This window comes from Melospiza melodia, chromosome 26 (genome assembly GCF_035770615.1).
Source record: "Melospiza melodia melodia isolate bMelMel2 chromosome 26, bMelMel2.pri, whole genome shotgun sequence".
In the NCBI taxonomy this organism is placed as follows: Eukaryota; Metazoa; Chordata; class Aves; order Passeriformes; family Passerellidae; genus Melospiza; species Melospiza melodia.
The window spans coordinates 5,444,287-5,467,334 of record NC_086219.1 but is presented as its reverse complement, the minus strand read 5'-3'; the positions used below and the strand labels follow the sequence as shown (position 1 = coordinate 5,467,334).

General features: G+C 65.1%; 1 protein-coding gene across 3 annotated transcripts in view; it reads right to left on the bottom strand.

Annotated features, from left to right (window-relative positions):
* Positions 1–21,945, bottom strand: part of HSPG2 (heparan sulfate proteoglycan 2) — a 49,976-nt gene extending 28,031 nt beyond the window's left edge. For all 3 annotated transcript variants that reach the window (XM_063177186.1, XM_063177189.1, XM_063177187.1), the window contains exons 1-32: positions 21,874–21,945; positions 14,886–15,015; positions 13,713–13,796; positions 13,150–13,259; positions 12,988–13,046; positions 11,572–11,732; positions 11,264–11,389; positions 9,542–9,787; positions 8,360–8,479; positions 8,154–8,285; positions 7,260–7,404; positions 6,168–6,316; positions 5,942–6,088; positions 5,703–5,866; positions 5,456–5,632; positions 4,709–4,905; positions 4,485–4,632; positions 4,278–4,405; positions 4,122–4,208; positions 3,973–4,031; positions 3,832–3,899; positions 3,103–3,243; positions 1,911–2,087; positions 1,632–1,811; positions 1,346–1,464; positions 1,154–1,265; positions 963–1,076; positions 765–883; positions 601–687; positions 466–515; positions 295–383; positions 80–220 (exon numbers count right to left, since the gene is read on the bottom strand). In XM_063177186.1, the coding sequence (XP_063033256.1) occupies positions 80–220; positions 295–383; positions 466–515; positions 601–687; positions 765–883; positions 963–1,076; positions 1,154–1,265; positions 1,346–1,464; positions 1,632–1,811; positions 1,911–2,087; positions 3,103–3,243; positions 3,832–3,899; positions 3,973–4,031; positions 4,122–4,208; positions 4,278–4,405; positions 4,485–4,632; positions 4,709–4,905; positions 5,456–5,632; positions 5,703–5,866; positions 5,942–6,088; positions 6,168–6,316; positions 7,260–7,404; positions 8,154–8,285; positions 8,360–8,479; positions 9,542–9,787; positions 11,264–11,389; positions 11,572–11,732; positions 12,988–13,046; positions 13,150–13,259; positions 13,713–13,796; positions 14,886–15,015; positions 21,874–21,945 (4,038 nt within the window). The remainder of the gene's footprint in view (positions 1–79; positions 221–294; positions 384–465; positions 516–600; positions 688–764; positions 884–962; positions 1,077–1,153; positions 1,266–1,345; positions 1,465–1,631; positions 1,812–1,910; positions 2,088–3,102; positions 3,244–3,831; positions 3,900–3,972; positions 4,032–4,121; positions 4,209–4,277; positions 4,406–4,484; positions 4,633–4,708; positions 4,906–5,455; positions 5,633–5,702; positions 5,867–5,941; positions 6,089–6,167; positions 6,317–7,259; positions 7,405–8,153; positions 8,286–8,359; positions 8,480–9,541; positions 9,788–11,263; positions 11,390–11,571; positions 11,733–12,987; positions 13,047–13,149; positions 13,260–13,712; positions 13,797–14,885; positions 15,016–21,873) is intronic.
* Positions 21,946–23,048: the final 1,103 nt, after the last annotated feature.

The window sequence follows — 23,048 nt, the reverse complement described above, 5'->3', positions numbered from 1 at the left end:
TGCGGGATCGAGGGGTGAGAGGGGTGAGGGACAGGTGGGGACGCCCTGGGGACGCGTGGGGACAGGAGGGTTCACTCACAGTGCCGCGGGCGTAGGCAGTGCTGGCGCAGTGCTGAACGATGCCCATGCAGAAGCAGGGCAGGCACCCCGCTGGCTCATCCCCGCTCAGGTGGAAGTGGTGGGGACGGCACGTGGCACACTGGGGACCTTCCACGTTGGCCTGCGGGGGAAGGCAGCGCGGTGACATTGCCCTGTCACCCTGCCCGGGGTTGGGGACACACGCACAAGGCTCACCTTGCAGTGACACTGCCCGTTGGCGTCGCAGCCCTCGCCGGTGCTGCCTCGTGGGTCGCACTGGCATTGTGCACCGGGGACACCTGGCACTGAGGGGTGACACACGGTCAGCCGCAACCCCTCTTAGTGCCACCACAGTGCCACCACTTTGTCCTGCCCTGTGACACTCACCTCGGCACGGCTCTCCCCGCAGCGGGTCCCCCACGTACCCGGGCAAGCACCTATGGGGGGACAAACCCAAATGAGGCAGTGAGAGGAGCAGTGACCCCAAAAACACCCCGTGCCCCAGCCCAGTGTCCCTGTCACCTCTCGCAGAGGCGCCCGCTGTGCCCTGGGGCACAGGCACTGCACGTGGGCTGCCCGTCCGTGTCCTCAAAGCAGATCTTTGTCACCCTGTGGAGGGGACAAAGGGACAAGTGACACCCAGGCAGTGTCCTCAGGGATGGGACAGACCAGGGAATGGCACCTACTGGGTGTCCCCGTGGGGTCCATAGCAAGGACAGGGCTGGCAGTCACCGCGGGTGGCATCACCATAGTAGCCAGGCTGGCACTTGTCACACTGGGGACCCTCCGTGTGGTCCCGGCAGCCCTGTAAAGAAAGGGGGTGATGGCACCGGTGTCCCTGCCATGGGAGCTCCTGGGCAGTCCCCTGGGTGTCCCCAGCTGACCTGGCAGACGCCGGTGTCAGGGTGGCACTCGCTGGCATGGCCGTGGCACTGGCACGGCTCGCAGGTGCCCAGGTAGAGCCCGGCGCTGCTGCGGGTGTAGCCGGTGTCACAGTCCTAGAGGGGACAGTGGCAGGGGGTGGGACACGGCTCAGCATCCCCGCGGTGGCAGTGAGGGGACCCGAGGGTCTCACCTGGCACGAGGCCCCGCGGTACCCAGGGGGGCAGGCGCAATCCTCCACCTCCAGCGCGGGCGGGCGGCCGGTGGCGTGTGGCACTGCCACGTCCAGGGTGACATCGGCCAGTCTGCAGGGCCAGAGGGGATGTGCTGTCAGCACTGCCCTGCCACCCTGCTGTGTCCCCTCCTGTCCCCACCAGGAGCTCACCTGCTCTCCTCTGGCTGCTCTGAGTAGGATGCCCGGATCATGAACAGGTCCACGTCGGCCAGGGCCATCAGGAGGTGCTCGCGGGTGGCATCGTGCCCATCTGCGCGGCGCCAGGCGGCCTGTGCCACACACCAGGGTGACATGGGGGCTGCCATCCCCCACTGCACCCTGGGGCATCCAGGGTGACCTCCCCATGGCAGCCAGTCTGACCCTGGGGCCCCCAGACCACCCATCCCCAGCACCCGTCCATGACCCCTCTGTGGGTGTCACACAGGGACCCTCTCACCTCACGGACGGGCACAGTGACAGTGGTGGGGACACCAGCCGGGGGGGTGGCACTGGAGAAGTGCTCCAGGAGGATGCCATTGCCCTGGAGCAGCACATCAGGGTGCCGAGAGGGCAGAGGAGCGCCAGCTGGGGCCCGGTGTGTCACCGTGTAGCGCAGCTCCCCGCCGTACGCTGTCACCTGTGGGGACACTCAGCATGGCTCGGGGCCACCCGCTCCCTGAGCTGCACGGTGGGGACACGGAGAGGCACAGAGGTGTCCCCAGAGCGGCTGTGTCACCTTGTCCCCGGTGAAGGGCGCGGGCAGCACCCAGTAGTGAGCGCCCCGTGGCAGCTCTCGGAAGGCGTCGAAGCGCAGCTCCCGCGGGGACACGAAGTGTGGCACTGCCCCCGCCAGCCGCGACCCCGACAGGTTGGCCAGGGGCAGCGGGGCCGAGTCCTCAGAGCTGAGCAGCACCTGGCAAAGGGATTGTGGTGGGCATGGCATGGCCATGGCACCGCATGGCATGGCGCAACGTATAATGGCACGCCACTGCACAACACAGCAAGACATGGCAAGACATGGCACAACATGGCACAACATGGCATGGCACTACTATGGCATGGTACATCAAGACAATGACAAGGCATGGCATGCCATGGCATGGAATGTTAGGACAATGACAAGGCATGGCATGGCATGGCATGGCATGGCATGGCATGGCATGGCATGGCATGGCATGGCATGGCATGGCATGGCATAGAACGTCAAGACAATGACAAGACATGGCATACATGAAATGGCACATCAAGACAATGACAATGACAAGGCATGGGATGGCATGGCATGGAACATCAAGATAATGACAAGACACACCATGGCATGGAATGGCACATTGAGACAATGACAAGGCAGGGCATGCATGAAATGGCACATCAAGACAATGACAAGACACGCCATGCCATAGAATAGCACGTAGAGACAATGACAAGGCATGGCATGGCATGGCATGGCATGGCATGGCATGGCATGGCATGGCACATCAAGACAATGACAAGACATGGCATACATGGAATGATGTGTCAAGACAATGACAAGGCTTAGGATAGCCTGGCATGGAACATCAAGACAATGACAAGACACGCCATGGCATGGAATGGCACATCGAGACAATGACAAGACACACCATGGCAGGGAATGGCACGCAGAGACAATGACAAGGCATGGCATGGCATGGCATGGCATGGCATGGCATGGCATGGCATGGCATGGCATGGCATGGCATGGCATGGCACATCAAGACAATGACAAGACACTCCATGGCATGGAATGGCACATCAAGATAATGACAAGACACGCCATGGCATGGCATGGCACATCAAGACAATGACAAGACATGCCATGGCATGGAATGGCACATCGAGACAATGACAAGACCTGGCAGGCCATGGCCCAGGATGGCCCAGCCTGTCCCGGCCTGTCCCGTGGGTACCTGGTGTCGGTGCCAGGCGGAGCTGGCGCAGGAGCGGGACAGCCCCATGCAGAAGCAGGGCAGGCAGCCCGCGGGGTTGGCAGCGCTCAGGTGGAAGGTGCCAGCGGCACAGGAGTCACAGAGGCGGCCACGGACGTTGGGCTGGGGACACAGGGTGGGCACGGGTGAGCAGGGAAATGGGTGGGACTGGTACAACATGGCATGGCAGGGGGTGGGATGGGGTACCCCAGGGAGCAGACTGGGTGCCATGGGGGTCACGCTGGGTGTTACGGGGGATTGGAGTGGGTCACACGGGGGATGGACTGGGTGCCATGGGGGGGTTGCCATTGTCATTGGTGCTGGGGGGATTGGACTGGGTGCCCCAGGGATCGGACTGGGTGCCCCAGGGATCGGACTGGGTGTTATGGGGGATTCGAGAGGGTCCTTCTGGGGAAGTTGGGCTGGGTGCCATGGGGCAGGGGATGGGATTGGTGCTGGGTGGATTGGACTGGGCACCACAGGGATTGGACTGGGCACCATAGGGGTGGGACTCACTACCATGGGAGAACAGGACTGGTTGCCTCAGGGAATCTGGGTGCCATGGGGTAGAGTTAAGATGGCTGCTAGGGCAGGGACTGGGTACCTGCGACCAGGCTGGTGCAGTGGGGGATGGCAACACCCAGCCCCCTGTTTTCCCCCTCATTGTCCCCACCAATATTGCCCCACCGTCCCCCAGCCCCCTGCCCTCACCTTGCAGCGACAAGTGCCACCCGCCTCGTCCTGGCCCCCGCGGGCATCACACTTGACGAGCTCCTGGCCTGCAGGCAGCGAGGGTGAGGGTGGGGGGCACCCAAGGGTGCAGGGAACCCCCAACCAGCACCCTCCACTCACCGATCGGGGTGCACTTGCCACCTGGCTGGATGGGGTCTCCCTCGTAGCCTGGGGCGCACCTGTGGATGGGTGGGGTGATAGGTGGGTGATGGGTGGGTGATGGCTGGGGGTGTCGGGTGGGGGGTCATGGGGAGGGACCCCCAACCCACCTCTCACAACGGCGACCGGCATATCCAGGGGCGCAGGCATCGCAGGTGGCCTGGCCATCTGTGTCCAAAAAGCAGGACTCCGAGAACCTGTGGGTGACAATGATGGTGACACCACGGCGGGGACATCAGGGGCAGGTCCCTGGGGTCGGCACCCACCTGCGAGATGGCTCCGTGTAGGGACAGGGACAAGGGTGACAAGCGGTGGCTGTGCCCTTGGTGGCATCGCCGAAGAAGCCAGGCTTGCACTTCTCACACTGGGGACCCTCCGTGTTGTGCTGGCAGTTCTGGGAGGGGGACACAGGTCAGAGGGGAGTGGTGATCCTGTGCTGTGTCCCTGTCACCTCATCAACCCCTCATCCTTACCAAGCAGTGCCCAAAAACGGGGTCACAGGTGCTGGAGTGGCCGTGGCAGCCACAGCCAGAGCAGGTCCCCAGGTAGGGTCCCCTTGTCACCCGCTCAAAACGGGCGGCACAGCGCTGGCACGACAGCCCCGTGTAGCCCACGGGGCACCTGGGGACAGAGCAGTGTGACAGTGGCATCACAGCAGCAGTGCCACTGAGCCCCTGACCGTGCTGCCAGTGCTCACCTGCACTCCTCGACGTCCCCAGCCGGCCCCAGGCTGGTGTCTGCAGTGCTGGTGATGTCCATGGCCACGTCGCTGAGCCCCACGCTGGCCATGCGCCCGTCATACACCGCCCGGATGAAGATGCCCTCCAGCCCCTGCAGCACCAGCAGCAGCAGCTCCCGGCTCACAGGGGCACCCTGCTCGTCCTCCCAGTGGTCCTGACAGGACGGTGACAGCAGTGTCACAGCAGGGTGATGGTAATGCTGGCATCACCCACCTGCCACCACCGGCATCAGTGCCCATCATCAACATCACTGCTACCAGCATCACTCACTCGCCACCAGCATCACCCACTCTTCATCAATATCTCCTTCCTCTCCCTGGATTCATCCACCCACCAGTAAAACCAGCACCACCCACCCTTTATCTTCATCACCACCGTCACCACCACCAGCATCACCCACTTGCCACCAGTACCACCCACCCTTCATCACTATCTCCTTCCCATGCCTGGATTCAGCCACCCACCAGTAAAACCAGTGTCACCCACCCCCTCTCTGCGTCACCACCATCACCATTGCTCATTCATCACCACCACCATCATCACCCACCCATCCTCATCATCACTCACCCATCCCCAGCATCATCACCCACCCTCATCATCACCCACCCAACCCCAGCATCACCCACCCATCAGCACCACCATCATCATCACTCACCCATCACCACCCACACCACCTCCCCACCACCACCCCTTCTCACACCCACCTCGGTGAGGGGCACGTGCCGCCGGTTGAGGACGTCAGGCTGGGTGTCCCCAGCCCGTGCCCGCAGCTGCCGCCCGTGGCCCCGCAGCAGCACGTCGGGGTGGGCGGTGGGCTCGGGGGGCCCCCGGCCCAGCCGGTACCGCACCCCGTAGCTGAGCGCTCCCCCGTAGGCGTCCACCTGCCAGCACAGCGGGCTGTCAGCGGCCGTGCCACCGGTGTGCCCAGCCCTGCCCCTGCCCCGGCATCACCTTGTCCCCAAGGAAGGGCTCTGGCAGTGCCCAGAAGGCGTCCAGCGCCAGGAAGCGGCGAGACAGGTCCAGCAGCTGGAATTCCTCAGCGCCCACATCCACGTGGAGCTGGGTGGCTGAGAGCACCGGTGCGGATGGCGCTGCTGGCACCGTCACGTTGACACCTGCAAGGAAAACGCTCAGCCCCTGCTGCGTCCCTCGTCCTTGCCCAGCCCCTGTCCCCTGTCCCCACAGCTCACCCTTGAAGTCGTCGGGGCGGTTGAAGCGCAGGTGGAGGCGGTGGCGGTGCCGGGTGGTGGCACGGCAGGAGGTGGTGACACCGAAGCAGAAGCAAGGCAGGCAGCGGGATGTCCCTGTCACCTGGAAGTGGCCCTCGGGACACGGCCCTGTGGGAGATGAGACAGCGGGTGATGGTGACAGTGCCACGGTGGGGTTGGTGGCACGGAGCAGGGAGGGGTGGCTCACCGGGGCGGGTGACGGTGAGGATGCTGTCAGGGATGCCAAACACCATGCCCAGGGTGTTGATGGCCTCACAGGTGTAGGCGCCTTGATCGGCCTCCTTCACGTCCCGGATTGTCAGGGTGCCCTGCCCAGCCTCGCTCACGATCGACACCCTGTGGGGCACGTTTGGTACCCAGAGCCTGGCACAAGCGGAGCCCGGCACAGCCAGGAGCCACACACACCCTGTGCCCGGCACACGCAGCACCTGGCACAGCTGGAGCTCTGCACACCCAGTATACCCAATAGCCTGGACACCCAGTGCCCTGCACACCCAGGGCCCCACAAACCCAGTACACCCAGTGCCCTGCACACCCACACCACCTGATACTGGGCACAACCGGTGCCCTGCACACCCAGTGCCCTGTATACCCACACCACCTGATATTGGGCACATCTGGTGCCCCACACACCCAGTGCCCTGCACACCCACACTACCTGATACTGGGCACATCTGGTGCCCCACACACCCAGTACACCCAGTGCCCTGCACACCCACACCACCTGATACTGGGCACATCTGGTGCCCCACACACCCAGTACACCCAGTGCCCTGCATACCCAGTGCCCCACACACCCATTACACCCAGTGCCCCGCACACCCAGTGCCCCACATACCCAGTGCCCTGCATACCCAGTGCCCCACACACCCAGTACACCCAGTGCCCTGCATACCTGGCACCCAGTGCCCTGCACACCCAGTACCCCCATGCCCAGCCCAAGCCCAGCAGCCTATTCCCACCGCATGACCGGATTACACCCCGACCCTGCCCCAATCTCAAGCTCCTCCCACCTCAAAAGCCCCGCCCACACAATAATTACCACGCTCATTTGCCAAACCCCGCCCACTCAGACCACGCCCTGCACAGGAGCCCCGCCCCCAGGCTGGCCCCAGCACCTCAGCCCCCAAACAAACCCCACCCACACAGACCCCACCCCAAAGAGAAGCTCCTCCCTTCACAGACCGCAGCCAATCACAAGTTCCTCCCATGACAAGCCACGCCCCCTCCTCCAATCAGCAACAGGCACCCCTTAGGCCCCGCCCCCGGCCCCGCCCACCTGTGGCTGCTGGGGGTGTGTCCCCAGTTCAGGCGCCAGGTGACGATGGGGGTGGGGACACCGGTGGCCACACAGGTGAAGGTGACGGTCTGGCCTGGCACCGCCCTCACCGACTCCCGCGGCAGCGTCACCACCTGTGGGGGCACTGCCACCGCCGCCCAGTCAGTCACTGTCACCGCCCGGGGGACAGGGACACTGCCACCGCCACCCAGTCTGTCATTGTCACCGCCACGGGCACCACGGGGGACAGGGACACTGCCACCGCCACCCAGTCAGTCATTGTCACCGCCACGGGCACCACCGGGGGACAGGGACACTGCCACCGCCACCCAGTCAGTCATTGTCACTGCCACTGCCACCACCGGGGGACAGGGACACTGCCACTGCCGCCCAGTCTGTCATTGTCACCGCCCGGGGGACAGGGACACTGCCACTGGCACCCAGTCAGTCATTGTCACTGCCACTGCCACCACCGGGGGACAGGGACACTGCCACTGGCACCCAGTCAGTCACTGTCACCGCCACCGCCACCACTGGGGGACAGGGACACTGCCACTGCCTGTCACTGTCACTGCCACGGGCACCACCCACACCGGGGGACAGGGACACTGCCACCACTGCTACCCAGTCATTGTCACCACCACGGGCACCACCAAACACAGTGTCCCCAGTACGGTCCTGTGGCACTGGCTTGGGCATAGAGTCCCCAGCCCAGTGCCATGGCACAATGTCCCTAAACACAGTGCCACCAGCCTGACACCATGACGCAATGTCCCCAGCCCTCTGCAGTGGCACGAGGCCCCCGGGCAGTGTCCCCATCCTGGTGCCACAGCATCCCTGGCACATCATCCCCAGCCCAGCCGTGGTCCCCATGTCCCCTCTGGTGTCACTCACCACATCCAACCTCGTCGCTGCGGTCGGGGCAGTCGGGCTCCCTGTCGCACTGGTAGCTGGCTCGGATGCAGGTCCCGCTGGACACACACCGGAACTCCGCCGGCCCACAGGCTGCACCGGGCGCCTTGGTGGCTGCAGAGGGTGACACGCGGTGTCAGCCGTGTCCCCACGGTGTCCCCACGGTGTCCCCGAGCCCCCGCACTCACGGCAGTCGCTCTCGTCGGAGCCGTCGCCGCAGTCGTTCTCGCCGTCGCAGCGCCACAGCTTGAGGGCGCAGTGCCCGTTGGCACACTTGAACTCGTTGGGCTCGCAGGGGGACGGCGTGCCTGGGGGGGCACGGGGCAGGTCAGCACCCAGAACCCCAAAACCCCAGGGTGGAAAACACCTTGGAGATCACTGATGACCCAACGCCGCCTTGTCACCCAGACCGTGGCACTAAGTGCCACATCCAGGCTTTCCTCAAACGCTCCCAGGGATGGTGACTCCACCACCTCCCTGGGCAGCCCCTTCCAGTGCCCAGCCACCCTTTCTGTGTGGAGCTTCTTCCTAATGTGCAGCCTAAACCTCTCTGCACACCTCAGGGCTGTGTCCTCTCCTCCTGTTCCTCATTCTCTGGGAGCAGAGCTCATCCCCACTGGGCTGCACCTTCCTCTCAGGGAGTTGTAGAGTGAGTGACAAGGTCCCCCCTGAGCCTCCTTTTCTCCAGGGTCAGGAGCCCACCAGCTCACTCAGCTGCTCCTCATAGCTCTTGTGTCCCAGACCCCTCACCAGCCTTGTTGGCCTGCTCTGGACATGCTCCAGCCCCTCCACGTCCTCCTTAAATTGGGGGGCCCAGAACTGGACACAGCACTGGAGGTGTTGCCCATCACAGGGGAAGAATCCCTGCCCTGCTCCTGCTGGCCACACCATTCCTGAGCCAGGCCAGGAGCCGTTGGCCTTCTTGGCCACCTGGGCACACTGCTGGCTCATGTCCAGCCTGCTGCCCACCAGTGTCCCCAGGTCCCTTTCTGCCTGGCTGCTGTCCCCAGCCTGTAACACTGCAGGGTTGTTGTGGCCAAAGTGCAGAACCTGGGATTTGGTCTTGTTAAACCTCACATCAATGGATTCATCCCTTGGATCCAGCCTGTCCAGGGCCCTCAACCCTCCAGCAGATCCACACTCACACCCAGCTTGGTGTGGACCTCAACGCCCTCACCCAGACCATCATTAAAGCTGATTTTTACTTCCCTTCACCACGACTGGGCCCAACAGGGACACATCTGACGCAACACTGACCGCCCCATCTCCCACCACCCCTTCCCAGCCTGGCACAGAGCACACCAGCCCCGAGCCATGCCCTGCCAGCTATTTAGAGCCCCCCCAAACCCCCTGTGCACCCCCAGACCCACCGCAGGCGTCCTCGTCGGAGCCGTCGGCGCAGTCGCGCTCTCCGTCGCACAGGTAATCCCTGGGCACGCAGCGCCCGTCCCTGCAGGCGGCCTCGCCCCCCTGGCACCCCCCGGGCGCGGGTCTGGGGGGCCGGGGCGTGAAGGGGCGCAGGGGGGACGCCGGGGTGGTGCCCACGGGCGCGGTGCTCGGCGGGCGCGTGGTGGTGGCCGGGCGGGCGGTGCTGGGGGGCGGCCGCGGGGACGGCTCTGGGGGCAGAAAAAGTGGGGTTAGGGGGGGGGTTTAGGGGGGGAAGAGGGATTTAGGGCTGGAGGAGAGGGGTGCAAGGGGGGTTTATGGGGGGGTTGTAGGGGCAAAATGGGGTTATATGGGGAAAAAAGGGGTGTGGGGAGTGTTTATGGGGGCATAGGGATAAAACGGGGTGCAGGTGGGTTATAAAGGGGAAAAAAGGGGTGTGAGGAGTGCTTATAGGGGCATAGGGATAAAATGGGGTGCAGGGGGGTTATATGGGGGGAAAAGGGGTGTGGGGAGTGTTTATGGGGGCATAGGGGTAAAACGGGGTGCAGGGGGATTAAAGTGAGAAATGGGGGTGCAGAGGGGTATAAAGGGCAAAAGGGGTGGGAGGAGTGTTTATGGGGCCATGGGGATAAAATGGGGTGTAGGGGGGTTATATGGGGGAAAAAAAGGGGTGTGAGGAGTGTTTATGGGGGCATAGGGGTAAAATGGGGGTGCGGGGGGAATTGAGAAATGAGGGTGCAGAGGGGTATAAAGGGCAAAAGGGGTGTGAGGAGTGTTTATGGAGGTAATAGGGATAAAATGGGGTGCAGGGCGGTTATATGGGGGAAAAAAGGGGTGTGAGGAGTGTTTATGGGGGCATGGGGATAAAATGTGGTGCAGGGGGGTTATATGGGGGGAAAAGGGGTGTGAGGAGTGTTTATGGGGGCATAGGGGTAAAATGGGGGTGCAGCGGGAATTAAGTGAGAAATGGGGGTGCAGAGGGGTATAAAGGGCAAAAGGGGTGTGAGGAATGTTTATGGGGGCATAGGGGTAAAATGGGGTGCAGGGGGTTATATGGGGGGAAAAGGGGTGTGGGGAGTGTTTATGGTGGCATAGGGATAACATGGAGTGCAGGGGGGTTATATGGGGGAAAAAAGGGGTGTGGGGAGTGTTTATGGGGGCATAGGGGTAAAATGGGGTGCAGGGGGATTAAAGTGAGAAATGGGGGTGCAGAGGGGTATAAAGGGCAAAAGGGGTGTGCGAGGGGTGCAAGGGGGGGCTTTATGGGAGGGTGTAGGGGCAAAATGGGGTGCAGGGGGGTTATATGGGGGGGAAAAGGGGTGTGAGGAGTGTTTATGGGGGCATAGGGGTAAAATGGGGGTGCGGGGGGAATTAAAGTGAGAAATGGGGGTGCAGAGGGGTATAGGGGGCAAAAGGGGTGTGGGGAGAGTTCATGGGGTGCAGGAGGGCTGGGAGGAAATGAGGGGGCAGTAGAGTATAAGGGGGTATATGCTAAAAAGGGATTGCAGGGAATATTTATGGGGGTGTAGGGCTAAAATAGGAGCAGGGGGTTAAAGGGGGAACTGGGGGTGCAGGAGGAGACAACAGGAAGGTTATAGGCAGGAAAGGGGGGTGCAGAGGGGGAGTATCAGAGCCATGGGGTGGGCAATGAGGGCAGGGAGGGTTGGAGGGGACAGAGGAGGTTCTGGGGTGCCCCGTTGCCTCACCACATCCCTCCTCGTCAGAAGCGTCGTGGCAGTCGGGCCGGCGGTCGCAGCGATACTCCAGGGCCACGCACTCCCCGCTGCCACAGGAGAACTCCCCGGCGGTGCAGGCGCGAGGCTGGGGGCTCACTGCGGCCAGGGAGGGGGCGCAGGGTCAGGGGGGGCACCCCAAAACATCCCCCCCCCACCCCATAATTCAGCCAGCACAGCGACACAGGTTGGGAGGATGCGCCGCTCTGAGCTTTCCAACCCCAAACTGCTGCGGAGCACCCCAAAACCCCCCAGAGCCCCCCAGAGCCCCCCAGTCTCACCGGCTCCCAGGCGGCGGAACTGGAAGCCCAGGGGGGAGGTGAGGTAGGAGGCGATGGAGCCCCCGGCCAGCAGGTCCCGCAGGACCCCCCCGAGCTGCGCCTCGTCCCCGTTGCCCTCCGAGCCCACGTCCAGCTCCACGAACACGTCCCCGTCCAGCTGCCTGGGGGACGGCGGGTCAGCATCCCAGAGCGGCCTCACTGCACCCCCAAACCGGCCCTGAGCCCCCAAACTGCCCACACTGCACCCCGAGAATTGCTCGCCACCTCCAATGCACCCCAGCACCTCCAAATGCTTCAGTCAGCCCAAAAACCCCAGCAGCTCTTCGCTGCGCCTTGAAACGTCCTCACTGTGACCCAAGAGCCCCTCTTTGTACCCCAAAACATCCCCATCCCTGCCAAGCCACCCCAACACCCTCAAAACCTCTCTGTCCTCACAAAAGCCCCTCATTGCATCCCAAAACTTCCTCATTCCACCCCAAAATCTCCTCATAGCACCCCAAGAGCCTCTTATTGCACCCTAAAACATCCCCTTCCCCTCCAACCTGCCCCATCACCTCCAAACATCTCCATCCTCCCCAAAACCTCCCTGCACACTCAAAAGTTCCTTGCTGCACCCCAAAACTTCCTCATTGCATCCCAAAATCCCCCCATTGCACCCCAAAAGCCCCTCATTGCATCCCAGAACACCCCCTTCACCTCCAATCCACCCCGTCACCTCCAAATGCATCAGTCACCCCAAAAATCCCTGCACTCCCAAAGCTCCTTGCTGCACCCCAAAACTTCCTCATTGCACCCCAAAAGACCCTCATTGCACCCCAAAACATCCCCTTCACCTCCCATCTGCCCCATGGCCTCCAAACATCTCCATCATCCTCAAAACGCCCAAAAGCTCCTTCTACACCCCAAAACTTCCTCATTGCACCCCAAAAGTCCCTCACGGCATCCCAAAGGCCCCTCATTGCACCCCAAAAGCCCCTCATTGCACCCCAAAACATCCCCTTCACCTCCAATCTGCCCCATGGCCTCCAAACATCTCCATCATCCCCAAAACGCCCAAAAGCTCCTCCTACCCCCCAAAACTTCCTTGTTGCACCCCAAAATCTCCTCATTGCACCCCAAAAGCCCTCACTGCATCCCAAAGGCCCCTCATTGCACCCCAAAAGCCCCTCATTGCACCCCAAGACATCCCCTTCACCTCCAATCTGCCCCATGGCCTCCAAACATCTCCATCATCCCCAAAACGCCCAAAAGCTGCTTCTACACCCCAAAACTTCCTCATTGCACCCCAAAATCTCCCCAGATGATGCCTTGCTCCACCAGGCCACTCTGCCCCACCTTTTCCCAACCTCCCAAACCCCTTGAACCCCCCTGGACTCCCCCAAGCCCCCCCAAAGCCCCCCAATCCCCCTCACTCACTTGATGAAGACCACGCTGACCACCTGGTCCCCAGGCACTTTGTAATACTCGGACTCCAGCTGTCGGGAATGAGGGTTCAGGATGGTCCCTCGGGTTCCCCCAAAGGGTCCCTCGGGTGCCCCCCACCCCTGCACCATCCCCGAGGGCCCCCCCAGGGCTCACCGTGTCCACCACGGCCTCGGAGATCTCGCGGAACTCCTCGGAGTCAGGGTCCTCCAGCCGCGGGCTGTAGTCGATGCTGCGGGTGAAGTTCACCAGAGCCCGGAAATAAACTGGGGGTGGGGGTTGCAAAAGTTGGGGATGGGGTGTCAAAACTTGGGGGGGTGACACCTGCACCCCCCAAAAAATCCCCCTCGCCCAGCTGTGACCCCCGCCCAGCTGTGACACCCCCCCCCATCCAGATGTTCCTTGTAATCCCCAGCTGTGTCCACCCCATCCCCACAGGGATTGAGATCCCACCCAGTAAAGCGCAGGAGGAGGAAAAGTGGGGGTGCAGCAAAAAGGGGGGTCCCCAAAAAGTGTCACTTACTGATCGGGGGGTCGTCCTCGGGCTCGGCCACCACCATGCCCGCGGGCGCGGGGCGGGGCCCGGGCGCTGCCCCCGGGGAGGAGGAGGAGGAGGAGGAGGAAGAGGAGGAGGAGGATGAAGAGGAGACAGAGGTTGAGAGCGGTGCCAGCAGTGGGGCCCAGCCCGGGGCCAGGTGCCATCCACAGTGTCCCCTTACCGGTGGGTGCCAGCCCGCTGCTGGGAGGCGGGGCCTTGACGCTCGGTGGCCAGGGGACACCGCTGCCATCCTCCCCGCTGCCATCTGCCACGGGCACAGCGTGAGGGTGGCACCCGCCCGCGGGGTCCCCATGCGTGGGCGCCCACCCACAGTGACACCCATCCACCCACGGTGACATCCACCCATCCATGGTGACATCCACCTTCCCATGGTGGCACCCACCTGCTCATGGTGACATCCACCCGCCCATGGTGGCACTCACCCACTCACGGTGGCACCCACCCACCCATGGTGACATCCACCCGCCCATGGTGGCACCCACCCGCCCATGGTGACATCCACCTGCCCTTGGTGACACCCACCCGTCCACGATGACATCCACCTGCCCATGGTGGCACTCACCCACCCACAGTGACACCCACCCACCCACGGTGACACCCATCCACCCATGGTGACATCCACCCGCCCATGGTGACATCCACCCGCCCATGGTGGCACTCACCCACCCACGGTGACATCCACCTGCCCATGGTGACATCCACCCACCCATGGTGGCACCCACTGCCGCCAGATGCCACCAGATCCCAGTGCCACCCACAATGGGGACCATGTGGTCATCCACACATCCATGGTAGCCACCACCTGGTGACATTTTACTGCCACATGACACCAGTGCCATCCACCATGGGGACAACATGGGAGCACCCAGGGTGGTTCTACCCACGGTGACACCCACGGCGATGCTCACCCCCTCAGTGCCACCCTGCCGCTGTCTGCCACCAAATTCTGGTGGCATCTCTGTTGGGGCAGCACGAGTGGCACTCGCTCGTTGTGACATCCACCCACCCAGTGCCACCTTATCACCAGATGCCACCAGTCCCAGTGGCATCAAGCACAATGAGGACAGTGCAAGCAGCACCCAGGGTGGCACCCACACACCCAGTGCCACCTTGGTGCTGGGTGCCATCAGGTCCCTTTCCCATCTGCAGTGGGGACAGGTGGCACCCGTGGTGGCACCAGCTGATGGTAACAACCCCCATGTATGTCACACCCATCCACGGTGACATTCAGCCAAAGTGACTCCCACTCCCACAGGGTCCCAGTGCCATCCACTGTGCAAGTGGCACCCAGGGTGGCATCAGCACCCACCCACCCACCCTGCTGTCCCCTCACCTCCAGAGGCCACCAGGTCCTCGTCATCTGACAGGTGTCGGTAGTAGCGCCGTCCCTGCGTGTCCCCGACGTGATCGGCCACCGTGTCCTCGGGGAAGGCGTCGGCCCAGGCACGGGCACTGCTGGTGACCTGGGGACAGGGCCACCATGGGACGGGGCCACCATGGGACGGGGCCACCGTGGGACGGGGCCACCATGGGACGGGGCCACCGTGGGATGGGGCCACCATGGAACAGGGCCACCATGGGATGGGGCCACCATAGGACGAGGCCGTCATGGGATGGGGCCACCAGGGGACGGGGCCACCATGGGACGAGGCCACCATGGGACGGGGCCACCATGGGACGGGGCCACCATGGGACGGGGCCACCATGGAACAGGGCCACCATGGGACGGGGCCACCATAGGACGAGGCCATCATGGGATGGGGACACCAGGGGACGGGGCCACCATGGGACGGGGCCACCGTGGGATGGGGCCACCATGGAACAGGGCCACCATGGGACGGGGCCACCGTGGGATGGGGCCACCATAGGACGGGGCCACCATAGGACGGGGCCACCACGGGATGGGGCCACCATGGAATGCGACACGTCACCCCGGGGGGGACGGGGGTGGGGGTGCGTGGCTGTGCGGTGGCGTCACCGGGAGAAGGGAGCGGGATGAGCTCATCACACACCCCCGGCATTCCTGCCCCGACCGGCACCGGGATCACCGGGATCACCGGGATCACCGGGATCACCGGGATCACCGGGATCACCAGGACTGCCTGCACCGGGATCACCGGGACTGCACCGGGATCACCGGGATCACCGGGATCACCGGGACTGCCTGCACCGGGATCACCGGGACTGCACCGGGATTACCGGGACCACACCGGGATCACCGGGACCGCCGGCACCGGGACGTGCATGTGCAGGCCCTGGGGAGAGTGGCCCGGAGCCCGGTGTGCACACGCGTGTGCAGCCACACGGGAAGCGTGTGCACGCGTGTTTGCACTGCTCCACGTGTGCGCTGACACGGGGACGCGCGTGCACGCTGACACGTGGCCGTGCACGCGCGTTTGCACCAGCACCGAGGCGCGCCCGCGGCCGGCCGTGCACACGCGCGTGTTTGCAGCACCACGCGTGTGACAGCGCACACACGGCGACAGTCACACCCACAGGTGGCTGTGAACACCTCCAGGTGCCAGGGAACGCTGGCACTGCCACACCCGCGCCCTGGCACACTCGTGTGCCCCAGCCGGGTGTGCCCCAGCCCGGTGCCCGGGTGTGCCCGGTGCCCCGGGGCCATGCACACGCGTGTGCCCCAGCCGGGTGTGCCCGGTGCCCCGGGGCCATGCACACGCGTGTGCCCCAGCCGGGTGTGCCCCAGCCCGGTGCCCCCGCCCCGGCCCCGGCAGGAATCCGTCGCTGCAGCACTTTGCTGTGCAAACAAGCGCCGGGGGATTAGGCGGGACAAGGGGGGGACGGGACACGGGGGGAACACGGGGGGGACACGGGGGGGCCGCGCTGTCACACGGACCGGAGGACTCAACACCCCAAGGGGTCCCTCGTGGGTGCCAGCCCGGCCCCCGTGCAAGGGGAAACTGAGGCACGGGGCCGCGTGTGCTTGGGGTGGCTCTGCCGCTCCCCAGATGCGCATTGGGTGCTCGCCCCACATCCCCACGCGTGTCTCCAGCGAGTGGGGGCTCTGCCATTGTCCCCGCGGGGGTGGCTGCTCAGTCCCCACATGGAGTGTGCGGGGGCACTGCCACCGTGTCCCCCACTCGTGCCCCGAGCCCGTGGGTGTCCTGGAATCACCCCCCACTCGTGCACTGAGCCAGTGGGTGCCCAGCCCGGGCGCCGCAGCCCCTGGGTTTCCTGCAATCACTCCCCACTCGTGCCCCGAGCCCGTGGGTGTCCTGGAATTGCCCTCCACGCGTGCACCAAGCCCGTGAGTTCCCAGCCCCTGCTCCCCAGCCCCTGGATGTCCTGGAATCACTCCCCACTCGTGCCCCAAGCCCCTGGGTGCCACCCCTGCTCCCCAGCTCCTGGAATCACTCCCCACTCATGCACCAAGCCCGTGGGTGTCAGTCACTGCTCCCCACTCGTGCCCCGAACCCGTGGGTGCCACCATTGCTCGCCAGCCCCTGGAATCGCCCCCGACTCGTGCCCTGGGCCCCTGGCTGCCCAGCCCCTGCCCTGGTTGTGTCCTGAAATCGCCCCCACTCGTGGCCCCAGCCCGTGGGTGCCACCCTTGCTCCCCAGCCCGTGGATGCCCTTGAATCGCCCCCCACTCGTGCCCCACTGCCCAGCCCCGCTCCCCACTCGTGCACTGAGCTCCTGGGTGCCACCCCTGTTCCTCAGCCCCTGGCTACCCTGGAATCTGCCCCACTCGTGCCCTGAGCCTGTGGGTGCCAGACCCCTGCTTCCCAGCCCCTGGAATTTCCCCCACTCGTGCCTCGAGCCCGTGGGTGCACAGGCCCCGCTCCCCACCCGTGCCTCGAGCCCGTGGGTGCACAGGCCCTGCTCCCCACCCGTGCCTCGAGCCCGTGGGTGCACAGGTCCTGCTCCCCAGCCCTGCTCCCCACCCGTGCCCCGAGCCCGTGGGTGCCAGGCCTCGCTCCCCACCCGTGCCCCACTGCCCAGCCCTGCTCCCCACTCGTGTCCCACTGCCCAGCCCCGCTCCCCACCCGTGCACTGAGCTCCTGGGTGCCACCCCTGCTCCCCAGCCCCTGGAATTTCCCCCACTCGTGCCTCGAGCCCGTGGGTGCACAGGTCCTGCTCCCCACGCGTGCCCCACTGCCCAGGCCCCGCTCCCCACGCGTGCCCCACTGCCCAGCCCCGCTCCCCACTCGTGCCCCGAGCCCGTGGGTGCCAGGCCTCGCTCCCCACCCGTGTCCCACTGCCCAGCCCCGCTCCCCACGCGTGCCCCACTGCCCAGCCCCGCTCCCCAGCCCCATCCCGGCCGCAGGAAGCGCAGCCGCGGGCCGGGTGTCCGGCGCTGTCGGCGCAGGGTCGGGGCCGATCCCCCCTCTCCGGTTACCGGAAGCCTCTCCCGCTGCCCGGCCCCGCAGCCCCGGGACCCCCCCGCTGCCGCCGGGGCACCGCGCCCGGCCGGACGCCACGGCCCCGCCGCCGCTCACATTTTCCACTCCCCGGCCCAAATCCTGCCCCGCACCCTGGGGAAAACTCGGCGGGGAAGGGGGGCGAGGAAGAGGAGGGTGAGGAAGCACCACGCTGCCAACCCCCCGCCCCCAAATTGGGGGGAAAAAACCTCACCCCCCCTCCCCGCCCCCCCTTATTTCGGTGTTCCCCGGCAGTTTGGGTGTTCCCGCACTAAAATCTGGATGTGGCCCCTCAAATGTCCAAGTGGCCCCCAAATCTGGATGTGCCCCCCCCCCCCCGTTAATTCATCCGGGTGAGGAAGAGGAGGTGACGCAGCACAAGAATAATAACCGGGGGGGGGGGTTATTAATAGCAGTCCCCCCCTGGCTCATTGTTCCCCCCAAGGTCATGCTCAAAGGTGCTTCCCCCATGAAAAAATTCCCCTCTCCCCACTCCCGGGGGTGCCCAAGGGCTGGGGGGGGCATTGGGGTCACCCCAGGGTTTGGGGGGGCTGCCAGCACAGCTGTGGGATGCTGGTCCCGAGGGAAGGGGGGGGGGGGACAGAAACAGCTGCTCTGACCCCCCCCCCCGTCCCCCCCATCCGCCCCCGGGATTTGGGGGTGAAACAGCTGCGGGGTCACCGGCACGGCCGGGCAGAAAGGGGGGCCCCAAATATGCGCCTGCCCTGCCCCCTCCCCCCTGCATTCCTCCCGGCTGGCATTGCCTAATTTATCCCGGGACGGCTCGGGATAGCGGGGGGAGGAACGGGAGGCTTTGGGGTGAATGGGGTTTGGAGGGGACAGTTTGGTTTTAGGGGGGATTTTTTGGGGGGGAGGTGGGATTTTGGGCAGCGGGAGCGATGGGTTTTTGGGCAGGGAGATGGGTTTTGGAGAGTGGAGATGGATTTTTGGAGGGTGGAGATGAGTGGCAGCAGGGTTTTTTTGGGGGGGAAATGGATTTTTAGGGGAAGGGATATGGGGGTTTTTTTTGGGGGGGGAGGTGGGTATGGGGGGAGATGGGTTTTGGGGGGGCAGGGGTATAGGCAGATATTCAGGAGGGATTTTTTTGGGTGGGGAGTAGGTTCATTTGTGACATAACGAGACTTTTTGGGGCAGTGTCGGGTTTTCACGGCAAGAGGGGAAACCCAGGAGTCCTGGCAGGGACCCAGCGTCTGAGCTGACCTTCCTCCCCGCCTTCCTCCTCCTCCTCCTCCTCCTCATCCCATAGCCGGGCCATCTTTGGCGATGGGAACGAGCCGGAGGCGAGAGGCCATGTGAGCCGCGGGCCCGCAGGGTCCCCGAGTGGCCCCAGATGCCCCCAGGTGTCCCCAAACGCCCCCAGGTGTGCCAGGAGCCCCCCCCCAGCAGCGCCGTGGCCGTGCGTGCCCCGGGCACACGCGTGTGCAGAGCGTGCGTGGGGTGTCCCCCCCTTTCCCCAGCCCTTCCCCCCGGGGCACGCTGATCTTATCGCGCATTCCTGCTTCGCCCTCCCCTTCCCCCCCCACCGCATTAACCCTTCGCAGCCCGTGCAGGTGGCGCCCACCCTCCGTGGGCCGCGTGGGAATGGGAACACCCCCCCCCCCACGTGGATGTAGGGCCAGCATCGCGGCCAGGGGGGGTCATGGGGCCGCTCCGTCCCCAAACCCCCCCCCGTTTCTCAGCAGAATGAAGGGTGGGGGGTTGCAAAGTGGGGCTCCCCCCCCTCTGTGCCCCCCCGGGCGTGGGTGGGAGCCCCACGGAGAGCGGGGGGGCCGCGCTGGCAGCCCGGCCCCGAGCACAAGGCCCCCTCTGTTCTCCACGCCGGGCACCCGCCCAACCCCAAACCGCCCCCGGGCCCCCCAGCCCGCACCCACCGGGACCCCCCCCCCGCCCATCGGTGCCACCCCGAGGTGCCACCCCCGCCCCGCTGCCCCCAGCGCGGTGGGGAGCCCCCCAGGGGTATTTTGGGATGGTTATTTTTAGGGTGAGCGGCGCCACCATCACCCTTTAAATTTAGCCGGGGCGAGGGATGGGGTGCGGTGCGCACGGGGGGGACCCCAAAAGCAGGACAGGAGTGTCCCTAGGGGTGACCCCCCTAGCCAGGGCAGGGGGTGGGGGGACAGGGGGGCTGGACCGCCATGGGGGGGTTTGTGGGGTGATGGGAACCATCCCCACTCCGGGGTCGTGGGGGACCCCAATTCCCTGAAGGAACGGGGGGTGACAGAGCCCCCCCACCCAGACTGGGGCCCTCACACGGGGGTCACGGGGACCCCACTCCCACGGGGATATGGGGTGGGTGACCCCATGCACCCCCGGGCCATGGGGGACCTCACACCCCATAGAGGACAGGCAGGGGGACCCCAAATCCCCCATGCCCAGATGGGGCAGGGCATGGGGAGAGGGACCCCCCGATACTTTGGGGGGACACTGCAATTCCCAGGGTGGGCCCTGGGGTCTCCACGGGACTCTGGTACAGGGGGGGACCCCCAATCCCTTCAGGAACAGGGACCCCCACATCTCCTTGGTGTCCTGGGGGACCCCAATTCCGGGATCACAAGGATCCTCAAGTCCTTCGAGAGACACAAACTCCGTGAGGGACCCCAACTCCCAGAGGGATCCCCAACTCCCAGAGGGGTTCCTGACTACTCTAGGGGACCCCAACTCCTGCAGGGGACCCCAACTCCTTCAGGAGACCTCAGCTCTGAGGTACCCAAATCCTTTAGGGGATCCCAAAATCCTGTGGGGACCCCAACTCCTTTAAGGGCCCCAATACTTCAAGGCACCCCAAAACCACAGGGGGCTCACAACTGCTCCATGGAACTCCCACTCCGGGGACCCCAACTCCTGTAGGGGACGGGAATTCCAGCTCCCAGGACCCCGACTCATTTGGGGATCCCAGTTCCGTGTGAGGAGACCCCAACTCCTGCAAGGGCCCCCAGCTCCTTTCAGAGCCCCCAAATCCGCGGGTGGAGACCCCGGCTCCCTTCAGGCACCCCAAATCCTTTAGATCTCCCCAACTCCTTGGCGGGACCCCAACTCCTATAAGGGCCCCAAATACTTCAAGGCACCCCAAAACCACAGAGGGCTCACAACTGCTCCATGGATCTCCCGCTCCGGGGACCCCAACTCCTGTAGGGGACCCCAACTCCTGTAGGGGACCCCAACTCCTATAGGAATTCCAGCTTTCGGGACCCCGACTCCTTTGGGGATCCCAGCTCTGTATGGGGACATTCCAGCTCCTGCAAGGGCCCTCAGCTCCTTTCAGAACCCCCAAATCCGCGGGTGGAGACCCCGGCTCCTTTCAGGCACCCCAAATCCTTTAGATCTCCCCAACTCCTTGGCGGGACCCCAACCCCCAACTCCTTCGGGGATCCCAGCTCCGTGTGAGGAGACCCCAACTCCTGCAAGGGCCCCCAACTCCTGCAAGGGCCCCCAAGCTCCTTTCCGAGCCCCCAAATTCGCGGGTGGAGACCCCGGCTCCTTTCAGGCACCCCAAATCCTTCAGATCTCCCCAACTCCTCGGCGGGACCCTGTTGAGGACCCCAACCCCCAACTCCTTTGGGGATCCCAGCTCCGTAGGGGGAGACCCCCAACTCCTTTCCGAGCCCCCAAATCAGCGGGTGGAGACCCCGACTCCTTTCACACCCCTCCAAATCCTTCAGATCTCCCCGACTCCCTGGCGGGACCCCAACCCCCAACTCCTTTGGGGATCTTAGCTCCGTGTGAGGAGACCCCAACTCCTGCAAGGGCCCCCAACTCCTTTCAGAGCCCCCAAATCCGCGCGTGGAGACCCCGGCTCCTTTCACACCCCTCCAAATCCTTCAGATCTCCCCAACTCCTCGGCGGGACCCCAACTCCCCGCTCCTCCCCGGGCCCCCCCAGCCCGGTCCGGGGTCCCCGGGCGCCCCCAGCCGCACTCACCGGCCCGAGGCTCCCCAGCAGCAGCAGCAGCAGCAGGAGGGTCCGCAGCGCCGCCGGGCCCCGCCGCCCCATCGCCGCACGGCCCCGCCGAGCTCGCCCCGCTCGCTCCGCTCCGCTCCGGCCGCGCCGCCGCCCCGGGACCGCCCCGCCCCCCCCCGGGACCCCCCCGGCCCGCGGGGCGGGGCCGCGCAGCGCGCGCCCGACGGGGGACACGGGGGGGGGGGGAAGGGGACACGGCGGGACACGGCTGGGGATGGCACCGGGACATGGGGACACCGGGACACGGCTGGGGATGGCACCGGGACACCGGGACACCGGGAACTTGTACCGGGACATGGGGACACCGGGACACGGCTGGGGATGGCACCGGGACACGGCTGGGGATGGCACCGGGACATGGGGACACGGCTGGGGATGGCACCGGGACACGGCTGGGGATGGCACCGGGACATGGGGACACCGGGACACGGCTGGGGATGGCACCGGGACACCGGGACACCGGGAACTTGTACCGGGACACGGGGACACCGGGACACGGCTGGGGATGGCACCGGGACACGGCTGGGGATGGCACCGGGACATGGGGACACCGGGACACGGCTGGGGATGGCACCGGGACACGGGGACACCGGGAACTTGTACCGGGACACGGCTGGGGATGGCACCGGGACACGGGGACACCGGGACACGGGGACACCGGGACACGGCTGGGGATGGCACCGGGACACGGGGACACCGGGACACGGGGACACCGGGACACGGCTGGGGATGGCACCGGGACACGGCTGGGGAATGGCACTGGGACACCGGGACACATCCGGGAACGGGCACGGGGACACGAGGACACGGCTGGGGAATGACACCGGGACAGCCCCGGGAACTCCTACAGGGACATGGGGACACTCCCGGGAACTGGCACTGGGACACCCCCGGGAACGGGCACTGGGACACGGGGACACCCCGGGAAGTCCTACAGGGACACGGGGACATTCCCGAGAACTGGCGCTGGGACAGGGGGACACCTCTGGGAAGTGGCACCAGGACAGGGGGACACCCCCAGGAACTTGTACAGGGACACGGGGACATTCCCGAGAACTGCCGCTGGGACAGGGGGACACCCTTGAGAAGTGGCACTGGGACACGGACACGTGGGACACCCCCAGGAACCGGCACAG